Source organism: Pleurodeles waltl, chromosome 11 (assembly GCF_031143425.1).
Source record: "Pleurodeles waltl isolate 20211129_DDA chromosome 11, aPleWal1.hap1.20221129, whole genome shotgun sequence".
NCBI classification, from domain to species: Eukaryota; Metazoa; Chordata; class Amphibia; order Caudata; family Salamandridae; genus Pleurodeles; species Pleurodeles waltl.
In genome coordinates, this window is record NC_090450.1 from 79,572,153 (window position 1) to 79,584,719 (window position 12,567).

General features: G+C 46.6%; 1 protein-coding gene across 3 annotated transcripts in view; it reads right to left on the minus strand.

Annotated features, from left to right (window-relative positions):
* Nucleotides 1–12,567, minus strand: part of MCF2L2 (MCF.2 cell line derived transforming sequence-like 2) — a 1,607,631-nt gene that overhangs the window by 1,093,314 nt on the left and 501,750 nt on the right. For all 3 annotated transcript variants that reach the window (XM_069213109.1, XM_069213110.1, XM_069213111.1), the window contains exon 13: nt 8,175–8,352. In XM_069213109.1, the coding sequence (XP_069069210.1) occupies nt 8,175–8,352 (178 nt within the window). The remainder of the gene's footprint in view (nt 1–8,174; nt 8,353–12,567) is intronic.

A 12,567-nucleotide genomic window follows, 5' to 3' on the forward strand; every position in this document is an offset into this window, starting at 1 on the left:
ACTTCTGCGCATTGCACTGCAATATTGGCAACTGGCATTGAAGTTTACACTCACTCCTGCCCCATACACCCCGAATATACCACTGTGGGCCTACCACTTGCTCTGGCCATGTTAACAGCATGGCGATTAGCAGCGTGGGAACAATTTGAGCCACTGACACTTACTGCACTGTTCACGGACAGGGCGCTAATATCACACTTTTATTTGATAACTGCCCATGGATTGCCAGACAATTTATTTCTGATACATTCTAGCATCCTACACTATGTACGTCAGTACTGGGCACCTTATGGGAGAGAACTGAACACATACGAACTCTTTAAGGCACTGCACACTGTGTGCCATGGCACTCACTTAATTATATGGCTATACCGGGGAATTAAAACACACACAGGGACCTCGCTGGTGCTTCTGCGTACCAAATAGGAGACTGATTTTTCCTGAGCTATTACTGACAAGGAATGGGACTTTCTGCTAATGTTCCCTAAAACAGTGTCCCACAACTCTTAGATTAAAATGTATTCAGTTCTTTTTCCCTCACAGAGCATATCTTACCCCACACCGGATAAATAAAATATTTCCTAGAGCTGCGGCGGATTGCCCCCGTTGTCACAGGGCGGAGGCGGATTTGCTGCATATGCTCTGGAACTACCCAGCCTTGGGTGGATACTGGGCAGAGATAGCCCAGTCTCTGACAGAGATAAAAGGAAATTCACACTGGAAGACATCTGATTCCTGTATCCTAGGCTTTTACCCACGGCCCCAAAAGGCCCACGGTTCACTGATCTGGCATTGCTGCACGCCAAACATTTAATAACAAGACATTGAAAGTCTCCAATACCTCCGCAAGTGATTCACTGGCGTGAGGAGGTGGCGAGGAAGGGAGTTGGTGGAGAGTGGTGCACTGCGCAAGGAAGAATACACAGGACTGCACAAAACACGTTTTTGGAGTGGGATATGCGATTAGAAAGATTTAAGGGGCAAAAAGTGGTTAGTAGTGAGGACGAACGCTAGACCTGTAGCATGTCCCTCACTTGCAGGACTCCGTAACCCCTCTCTCCCCCCTCAACTATCTTTTCCACTCATATTTAATTAATGCATGTAAAATATCTGAACTGGTCAGAATTAATTCAATACCACCTCCATAACCTGTCATGAACTATAGAAAACATAAATCTAACTGTACACCATGGATTATTTAATTGGATACATCTTGGGACTGGGTAATCAATCTGGCCTTTACTATAACTATTTCATGGGTAATGCAATTTGTAGTTAAAAAAGTTGTGTGGGGGATTAGGGTGAAGTTGATAAGAACACAAGTATGCTATCCTTTGTTGATGTCTTTGAAACCAGTTAATGTATGATATACGTTGTATCCTGATTGTAAGTTACTACTTCATTATTCAAATTTGACAATATGCTGTTGTTACAATACGAACATGCAATAAGATTTGTATGAAAAAAAACAATCCAATGTAATCCTTTTGTTCTAAGGCCCCATCAATACCGGGGGCTGGTCCAGTGTGAAGCCATTTGGAGGGCCACCAGGGCAGGGGGAGGCAATGTCACAGAGCAAAGTGGCTGACTACAATCGAGTCCAGGCTTGGTGTCGCCGGACCACGTAGCGAAGTAAGGAAAGCGCAACATAGACCCTCTGGTGGTCTGGGCACGGAGCTCTGGCCCTGGCTCCGACGCTGTTTGTGGGAGAAAGAGGAGGTGACCGCCAACAGCAAATACAAAAAAAGACCCATCAGCAACAGAGGCAGCCCCGTCAGAAAGATATGTGATACAAGGACAACACAATATAGAGGAGTGAGCCCTGTTCTAAATGCCACCCATGGAAGAAACAAAGCGGGCAAAGAACGGAGGAGAAGATGAGCCAATACTCATGTGGAAGCAGAGGAAAGACCTGTGGCACAACGCAGTAGGCTGGGAGAGGAACCATAACCTCTGGGAGCTGGGGAGGACTCAGCAGCATCCCTCAAAGCCTTCACCAGTACCTGCTTGGCCTCTAATGTGCACAGACTTGCTATTGGGCGATCCACTGAAATAAAGGAGCCCGCTGCAAGGACAGAGAGACTGGGAGACTCTGCCCTCTTCAAAGTTACCTCCATTAGGTCTGGGACTCGCGTGTCATTTCTATAGGGGAGAACACTGCGGCCCGGGCTGACTGGTCATACTAGGCACTAGGCCCCATTGGGGCAGCAGTGGGGCAATTCTTTGTTCCTCCTGGGCTCCGGGGGTGCCCAAAACCCAGAATTACCCCTGGAAACAAATATTTCTGACTGGCTGCACAGTGAAGTGAGGACGAGGCCTGACACCCCAAGACGCAGCAACTCATATGGAGGGCTCCATAACATCCTACTCCTTTTGAAAGGGCCAGCTCCTAGATAACACCAGCACCCTGATTTCCTAGAGTACAAGACCAGCAATCATATTTGGACACAGTGCCTCTGTGAAACAAATATCTCTTGGAGCATACTCTACCACTTGCCTTGATGCACTTTGGGACCCCAAATGAAGGCTGCCCTGGGCCCCTGATCTGACAGGGCCAAACAACCCATTGTGGTGCTGATCCCATGGAGGTGCATCCACCCCACACAGCCTCTTTCCAACACTGCTGCACCTACTAACTGATGGTTGACGGCTCATGCTTTCCCCGATTGCTCATTTCCTTCCTTACTCCTCACCTAAAGGGGCAAGTGGGATGACTACTTGTGAGAAGTTGACCTCTGCCACACCTGAGCCAAGTGGCAGTCCTCTCCTACCCTCATTACTGTGGGCACATGAAGAACAGCTATGGGCAAAGACAAAGGCCGAGCATCCCAAACTCAAAAGAAGATTGACAGATTCATCACCTCTTGGCCAGTTATGGGTGGGGTCCATGAGAATGGATACTTGAAGAAGCAACTTAGGAAGCAAAGTGACATGGACTCCATTCTCCAAACAATCCAAACCTCTAGAGAAGCAGTGGAATCTAAAATTGTAGAAGTGAGGGTGGATATGACCCTCCTCTGGCAAGACCTCTGGAATGTAGCCAACATGGCCAGACCTCTGGAATGTAGCCAACAGAGTCACCAAGATGGAGGATAGAGTCTTCACTCTGGAGGACAATGTCACGACTCTCAAATCCAGTGTCACCAAATTAAGCCTCATCACTAAACAACTGAAAGTGTTTGTGGAGGTCACTGAAAATATATTCAGGTGCAACAAACTGAGATTTGTAGGATTCCCATAGGGCACTGATGAGTCAAATCCTGTGGGCTACCTGGAGTTTTAGCTGGAATCCTGGATCACAAATGACCACCAATCATAGTGGGTTACGTTGGAACATGCCCAAAGACCCTCGCCGGCAACCTCCCTTGCCCATCCCAGCACACCTTCTTGCCCACTCCCAAATTAAATGTAAATCCTTCCATGAGGTCAATCAGAAACTGAGGGCGATGACCCTACAATACATGAAGATGTTTCCGGACACTCTGCGAGTCATACACAACTCCCACTTTTTGGACACTTGTGAGGCAGCCTGGGACTGAGAGAGGAAAATCCTCAGCCCTGCCTCTGAGCCAACCTGTTCAACTCTGGAGCAATAGAGTGGCCTGTGCACGAATCCCAGGCACCCCCACTCATGGTGGACAACGGGATCTCATAGAACCGACTCCCCACCCACTGTGGAACAGACTCCTTTGAGATGGATGTGGAACTTGAGGTCCATCTTTACAGCTCCAAAAACAGTTTTTAACTGTTTTGTTTTATGAGATGTTTGGGCGACAGATGCTTCTGAGAGGGAAGTATAGGAAGGGGGGATTTGGAGGGAAGACGGGTTTTGTTCTGTTTTGCTTTAACATTACTATTGTTGTTTGTGCCCCCTAAAACACCTATTATGCACCAATCAACCCATCAGCGCTTGGCGACTTACTACTAAAGGTCCATTCAATCTTGCAGTGGCACCATTGCCACCCTCTGCGTCCCGTGCCTCCTCCAGACCAAAATGCCTCACTTCACAGTACTTACCTGGAATGTGAACGGCCTCTTAGACTGGGTTAAACAGACAGCGGTCCTACAATATCCTAAGAGGAAGCTCCCAGCAGTCCTCATGCTCCGAGAAACTCACCATATGGGCATGAGATGTACATTCCTAGGTCTATATGGGTACGACAGGGTGTTTCATGCCAGTATGTCCAGAGGTACGAGAGGTGTCACAATACTCCTCCATAGAAGCTTTCTCTTTGTGGTTACCTCCATGACACTGGACGGCTTGGGCAGATACTTGGGTGTGGGAGGCACACTGGAAGGCACCATTACAACTTTCTAAGCACCTACGTCCCACCCAAGGCATTTAAAACCGCACTAGAGGCCTCGTGAAGATTATCTTGGGCTTCCCCACTAGTATCACTATCATTTGAGGAGACTTCAGCATTGTTCCGCATCCCACTAAGGACTCCACAGTCACCTCAACAACCCACCCAATAGCCACCTTCAAATCCTTAGGTCTGTATGACATCTGGAGAGTGCAGCACCCTCATGGGAGAGAATTCACACACTTCAGCTGCACAGAGGACTCATATCGACTTTTTCCTACTACCTGTGACAAACGCGTGGCACACCACAGCAGGGGAGATCATGCCATGTGGAATTTCAGACCACTACCCAATCCTCCTACATCTAGGGACTACTGAAACCACGTGTCAACCACTCTGGTGCCTCAATGCATGATATTTGACAGATTTCCAATATATAGACAACTTGAAGCCCGGGATCTGAGCATAATGTGACACTAAATAAGGCTCAGTTGTCTCCCTTGGTAGGCGTGATCAAAGGCATAGTGAAATCCATTCTCTGCTGCATGGAAAAAGGGAGACAATCCCACATGGCTGACCTGGAAGCTCGCATTTTCTGACTAGAGACACAATGTGCATCTGACCAGGTCTCACTATGGCAATTAGCCCTAGAGAAGGCTCTATAATGCTAGGAGGCTTCTCTCTAATGGCGACAAATTCAGTAAACTGCTCCACTGGTTTCCCACCAGAGATACAATCTCAAGAGTGGTCCTAGAGATTGTGGACCACTCGGGTAAACAGCGATGCACAGCTTCTGACATATCCAACGCCTTTGCCAACTACTATTGCACACTGGACACCCCTCGCCTCCCTGCAGAAAGGGCGAACCCCATATTGCCTGATAGCCCACTCCCAACCGTACCTCTCTCTCAAAAAGAGAAACTCGATTCCTCCATCACACTGGAAATTGGAGACTCCTTAGCCAAACTGAATGTGGTTAAGATACCTAGTCACAATAGTTACCCCATCGAAGTTCTGCAATATAATTTCATCCGGTTGCTTGACTTATACTTGGAAGCCAAGATGAATGGTGCATTCCCTGAGGGTTTAGAATTAGCAACTATGGTAGTCATTCGTAAAACTAGTTGTGCCCTCCCCCTCCAGCTGCTGTGGGTCATACATGCCTATTTCATTGATCAGTGCTGTCTGTAGTCAAATTTTTTGCCAAGATACTGGCCCGATGGCTCATCCAGGTACTCCTTTAGCTGATTCACCCTCACCAGAGCGGTTTTGTGGCTGGATGCAGCACTCAACACTGCATTACATGCTTTCACATTGTGCTTGCACGTAGGTTGGAAATGTGAGACTCATGTCGACTTTGAAAAAGCATTACATTGACTGGTACTTTTTAGAGGCCCTAATGCAGCGCATGGGCATCACCCCCGATTTGGTAGATGTGTCCATTTTCTGTGTTCCTTGATGCATGCTCAGGTACGCATCAACTGCACGCTATGGGACCACTTTCCAATGCACAGAGGGACAAGACAGGGATGCCCGCTATTGCCCCTCCTCTTTGCTCTTGTGATTGAACCCCTGATCTGACTCATTCGGCGTAACACACAACTGCTACAGGTGGCGCTAAGGAGAGGAAGAAGAGGACTGGATCTCATTGTATGCAGAGAACTTACTCCTTTATCTGCATAGCCCTCAGAAAAAAGGCTCACGTATATTGCTGATCTTATCGCTGTATGAGGAAACATCGAGTCTCCATACTACCTGGGCCAAGCCACTCCTGGTCCCTCTCACAGGATGTTTAGAAGCTGAGGCATAGAATAGAGACTATCGTTTTCCACAGGCTCAGCTTTCAGAACCTAGATATCCAGATCTCAGTTCTCGCTGAGTTTACCTGATCCCTCGACATAGATCCTCTAACAGCTTGCATGAAATGGGACTTCCAAACTTGGGCATCGTTCCCTCTACCCATCGTGGGTAGAGTAGCATTATTCAAGATGATTATCTTGTCCCGCTTTCTCTACATTCTACAGAACTTCTGTTGGAGATCTCTGCCACCTGGTTCCTTACCCTCACCTTTCATATCCAGACCCTACCATGGGCTGGCTGACTCCCCTGAACAGTGTTTAATACGGGTTGCCAACAGACATACAATAGAGGTAGGGGCAGGGCAGACATTTCCCTCTATTATTGGGCCTCCCAGCTCCTGATAATAAATAACTGGCTCAACAGGGGCTGGGAAGACCTAACATATAGATTGGAATTTGCTCAGGACTAGACAATGTCCTGCATGTATTTTATGGAGGCTCACTCCCCCAGCGACTCTATGAGCCCACAAGGGAGGTAGTCCAAATGTGGCGTGCTGTGCTGAGAATGTGGGACGGAACAAGAAACGTTCACACTACACTACACTTTGGACGGGTTGCTGGCTCAGCCAAGTTTCACAATTAGAAGGATTCACTAAAGGGGACAATATAGGGATGACCCTTCTGGGAGATGTTTGGCGTACTTCAGCTATTAAATCCTTCTAGGAGATGCAGTTTCAATTATCCCTCCCTCCTAACGAAGTCCACAAATATTTTCAGCTGCGACACTCACTGTACAGCTATTGGGGAGACACCACTGACCTGTCAGAATACAACCCTCTTGAAGCTAAACTTCTGCAGGGCTCAATAGGGAACAAAGTATTTTCCAGATATACAGAACACTCATACATCATTCTCCCAACACCTTTGACTCCCTCAGACATACTAGGACTTCTGAGTGGACACTCTGGAAGAGGCAGTCTGACGGGACACCCAGGTGGCACCCCGCACTCTCGCCATTTCTTCCCACCTACGACTTTTCTAATTTAACTATTCAAATGTTATCTATCTCACACCCAAACGGCTATGGAGAGCTGGGACCTTTGACTGCCCCAGGTGCTCAACTTCAGGAGAAGAAGTTTTACACATGATCTGGACGTGCCGAGTGTTAATATTTGAAAACCATGGAAAGAACACTAAAAGAGGTTTTAGGGAGACACCTGGAGCTCAGTCCTAGGGTAGCAGTGCTGAGAATACTGGAAGATATGAGCGACACCTGGAGTGAATGGACCCTGGTGGATATCGCAACATTCCAGGCAAAAAAGGGACATAGCTCGCTACTAGAACGTCAATGCCACCCCTAGCTTCTTGAAATAGAGTGTCGCCATGGATTGGTGCGCCAAGCTTGAGGAGCTTACATACAGAGCCAGAGGATGCCCCAGAAAGATAAGATATGGGGATGATGGTGGACTTACTCAAGGATACTGAGCAACCTCTGAGCTGAAGGAGGGGAAGGGTGGAAGAAACATGTAATATTGCAAGAGCTAGAAGGTGTTAACATAAGAGATAACTGTAATGAGCAAGAGAAAAGGTGTGCATTCATTAAAACAATAATTGGTTACAAATAATATATATATATATATATATATATATATATATATATATATATATATATATATATGAGAGAGAGAGAGAAATATTTCTGTCTCCTTTATTCCACACAACAAATTGATATGTTCGGTAGGCACCACTGACTATTGATATCAATTTCAGATATATTTAGGCTGTATAGGTTGAAAGAAAACCTAAAGCTCGCATTTATTGTATAATTCAACCATCTCACTTTTTATTCCCTGGGTCACCTGGTCAGCAGTCTACAGGTTTCAGTTTTTTAATAATCCAACTCTTTACTCTGATGAAATAGTGCTCGTATTGACTCATATGACTATGCTACTGGGACTACATGAATGATGTCCTAAAAAGAGAGATTAGTTAAAAAACACTTTCATTGGGTCTGGTTGAGTGGAAAACTCAAAAGATTCCAAATAAAAAATAAAATTTTAAAACATCTTACCTAGAGATGAGGGTCGGGTGGTCTTTGGCGATGCTCTCTTTGGTGACGATTCCGGGTGCGGGGCGACAGACTGAACTGGTCGAGTCTGCTTGGCAGCCAGCTTTTTCAGACTTGCTTGTCTCTTTTCAAACATTTCTTGCACGTCTCCCAATTTCTCTAGAACTTTCTGCACACATGCCTTTATGTGGAAAAATGCACCGAAAGAATACAGAATTGTTAATTTTTTGTTTTACTATATCCATTTTCTCTTTTGAAAAACTTTACTAATTTTGCACATTAAATGAGTCGAGTTTGTGGCATGACTATTACGTTTTATTCGTGGCTACGAACAAAAACTACTGAAAATTCCACTTTAATGTGTCACAACCTTTAAAGCTGCATACTAGCTAAAAAATTACATTTCAGCTAAATCAGTTCTTTTTTTCTATGCACCTAGGGCCAATTTAGAGATGGACAATACTTTAATTTAGCAAAGTACTGACACATTGGAATATTGAGTGTGTGCCATCCAATCAAATTCCTTTGAATGCAGTCCTTAACTACATGCTTGCCGGCCTCACAACAGACAAGCGACTTTTTAACAGAAAAAAGGTAGGGGGGTAGTAACACTTTACACATTCATTTGCTCCTATTATGACTGGCCTTGGAGGCAATATATAAAGCTGATCAGTCTTTTGTTGGGCTCTTCTTGTGCAAAGATTGCAGCTCCAGCCCATATGTCAAGTGGGTCAATAACAGTCGAGATTGGCAACTGGTCAAAGTGGTGGGGCGGGGAGGAACAAAACAAAAATAAAAAAATATTTTAAAAATCCAAAAACTTACCATAAGCTCACCATCGCACTGCCAATCTCCGCCGCACGGCAAGCACGGGCTCCCAGTCTGCCCTGCGCTAATCCTGACGCCCTCAGAACGGCATTATGATTGGCTGGAGAGCCCTGGCTGGGTACTCCAAAGCAGACTCGGAGCCTGTGCCTGCTCTCTCCAGCCCGGCAACACATTGCCAGGTTGGAGAGAGCGCAATGCGGATGTGTGTTTGGCCGGCCCGAGATGGCCGGCCAAACATACATGCTCACTGAGGGGAGTGTTCTGTGCACTCCCCTCCGTGGCTGTCATCCCCCCATAACCATCCCCCATGGCCTTCCCCTTTAAAAATAAAACAATAATAAACATTGTTTATTATAATTTTATTTTTAAAGGTCTGCTGCTGGAGGGGGTTGGGGTGACGCTCCTCCACCATAGTGAAGGAGTGGCCCCTGGTCAATTACCATAGTCATTAACTGTCTCGAAGATCAATAATGATACATTAGAATTATTGTGTTCATTGGTACAAACTTTCATCACTTCTTTGTGCTTTATGATCCACATACATAGCCCCTCTCAATGAACAGAACTCTGTGGTCAAGCACAACATGCCTTTACTCATGGAACTGCTAATGATAGACACCTCTAGTCACCCAACTCCTGTTTTTTTAGCTAACACCAGTGCTAGTGCTGCCTTAACATGGAGACACATTCGGCGTTATTCACTAAGGTAAAACTAACACATTTGGTGTAAGTTTACTATTTTGTTTTGCTATTCACAAACTAGGAGTGTAGTTTTACATGTAGTAAATTTACGAATGCGGAGAACGCTGTACATAAAAGTATAGGACAGTCTCTGCAGTTGTAAAGATACTGGCCCTCATTCCAACACTGGCGGTCTATGACCGCCAGGGTGGATGTCGTCGGAAGCACCGCCAACAGGCTGGCGGTGCTTCATTTGGCATTCCGACCGCGGCTGTAAAGCCGCGGTCGCCCAGCCGGGTCCGGCGGTTTCCCGCCGGATTTACCCCGGCTGGGAGAATCCTCCATGGCGGCGCTGCAAGCAGCGCCGCCATGGGGATTCCGACCCCCTTCCCGCCAGCCTGTTTCTGGCGGTTTTTACCGCCAGGAACAGGATGGCGGGAACGGGTGTCGTGGGGCCCCTGGGGGCCCCTGCACTGCCCATGCCACTGGCATGGGCAGTGCAGGGGCCCCCTAACAGGGCCCCAGCATGATTTTCACTGTCTGCATAGCAGACAGTGAAAATCGCGACGGGTGCAACTGCACCCGTCGCACCCCTGCAACACCGCCGGCTCCATTCGGAGCCGGCTTCTGTGTTGCAGGGCCTTTCCCGCTGGGCCGGCGGGCGCTCCCTTGGCGGGCGCCCGCCGGCCCAGCTGGAAAGTCTGAATGGCCCCGCGGTCTTTTGACCGCGGAACGGCCAAGTGGCGGCGTAAGTTTGGCGGGCGGCAACCGCCGCCCGCCAAACTTGGAATGACCACCACTGTGTGTAAAATTACACTCATAGTTTGTGAATAGCAAACTAAAAGTAATTAAGTGTACCTTTGTGAATAAGGCCCAAATACTCCTTTCTTATGTAGTAAGAGGCTTCAACAGAGCGTTCCCCCTGTCCAAATTCTCCACCTGCAGAAGAGGACTTCAAACTGATCTCTGAGTCCCCCTAGGCAAATCATTTTGAAGACGGGGTCCACACAAAAACATTATGGCAAAGATAAGGGGATCAGGAAGGGCAGGGCTGAACAGAGGGTGCAGGCTTCTGATATCATTTCATGGACCTGAGACCTCTTTATGAGCTAATACATCAAAGAAAAAGATAAAGTGACCAAATACACAATTTTCCCCATCACTTGGCTGTTGTGAACCCCTCAATTCTGTGGGTCTCAGTGTAAATGCACATGCCGCACTAATGAAAGCTGCAATTTCGAGTTGCAGGCTGTATCCTCTGCCTCTTTCACTGCTTCTCCAACGTACCAGGCCATCACTCCTATCTGGAGACAGGATCTCTATCCCTTTCATAAAAAAATAAACTCCCTCATGTTGCCTCTTCTCTCCAGCAAGAGCTCCTTCGGCCTAATGCTAACAAGGGAAATGAGCCCCCATGGCCCTTATGTGAAGTCATATTGGTGATGCAGTGGGCTCTTCACACCCTTAAGCTTCGGTGTCACTGCACCTGATCACTAATGATAGCTACTGCCTTGCAGAGCAGGCTCTCTCCTCTGCCCTTTGTTACAAACATGAGACTCTGTCTTGCCCTATCCCCTCCCTGCCATCTCTCCGAGGCCCCAACTAAGGTGTCTCCTGTGCTTCAATTGTCCCCTCCCTTGGGCCATTGCTCCTAGGCCCAAAGCAATACTGGCACAGCAACGGAGGAAAGTGGGAATAGCCCCTTATTGCTCTTCCTTGTTGCTTAGGCCATACTCCCTATGCAGCAAGTGTGTCATGGACCCTTATGCTAACAGGAAACATGGGCCCCCACTCCCCAATTTGGTAGGAAGACAGGCATAATTGTGGGGTCCTCACCCCTCCGACTCCAGTGCCACTGCACTTTCTGCACTAATGGTAGAGGTGGCCCTGTTTTTAAAAAAAGAATCTAAAAATATGAGCCCGAAATGTTTCCCCCTTCCCCAGGATATCTCTTTGAAGAAGCTGTCTCTTTTTAATTGTAAACAAAAAGTATCCATAACTTAGCACTGTCTCCTCTGGGCCATCATGTTGACACTATCAATCCGACTCCTTTCTTCTGGGCCATTAGTCTAAAGCTCCAGGGGTCTGCATCTGAATGTATTGCTACTGGTCTGATCCCTGCACCCGCTCGACTCACCTGAAAAGACCTCTGTATATAATCAGAGGATGAAGAGGGCTGCATCGGTGTGGCGCGACATGCCCACGCTTTCTTAGTTTTATAAAAACACTTCTCATACTTTTGATTTAAAAACAACCACCTCTGAAGAGCTGAAGCTGACCTTGAGGTGCCTCCCCTGTGGTGCAAATCAGAGGAAGGGACAGAGAGGCTTCCCCACTAGGGTGCCTGCTACCTGAAGGAAATGCTTGGTAGCCAGTATAGACCGTGACTGATAGTCACTTGAAGCTTCATAGTGACAAAGTAATACTCTTTCTGAAAGCTAATGTAATCAGATGAGTTCTGGAGTGTGACATTTTAACGGCCACTTCTAAACGTGTTTGCACCAGGTACAGTCTGATTAGCAATACTAAATTAGATATTGGAAAGCAATTTATTTTAATCTTAAACATTAAATCATTTTGCATATATATTTCGAAGGCACTTGTTTTATCTTAAACACTAAATCATTTTGCAGAAGCCTATATTACACTGTGTGTAATACAATTCTAAAATAATGACTTACCTAATAACAGTGCTTTCTGGCAAAGGCTGGGACTCGTATCACTATAAATACACATTTCACTATTACCCACAGGATTCAATTCTGTGACTCTCTGGTCATACACTTAGATATCTACAGTGATGGCATAAGGCATTTGAGGTTTCATAGTGTAAAAGTATGTTTGCAACTGATTAGTTTAACTTGCATTGATTTTTCATTCTTGGCGT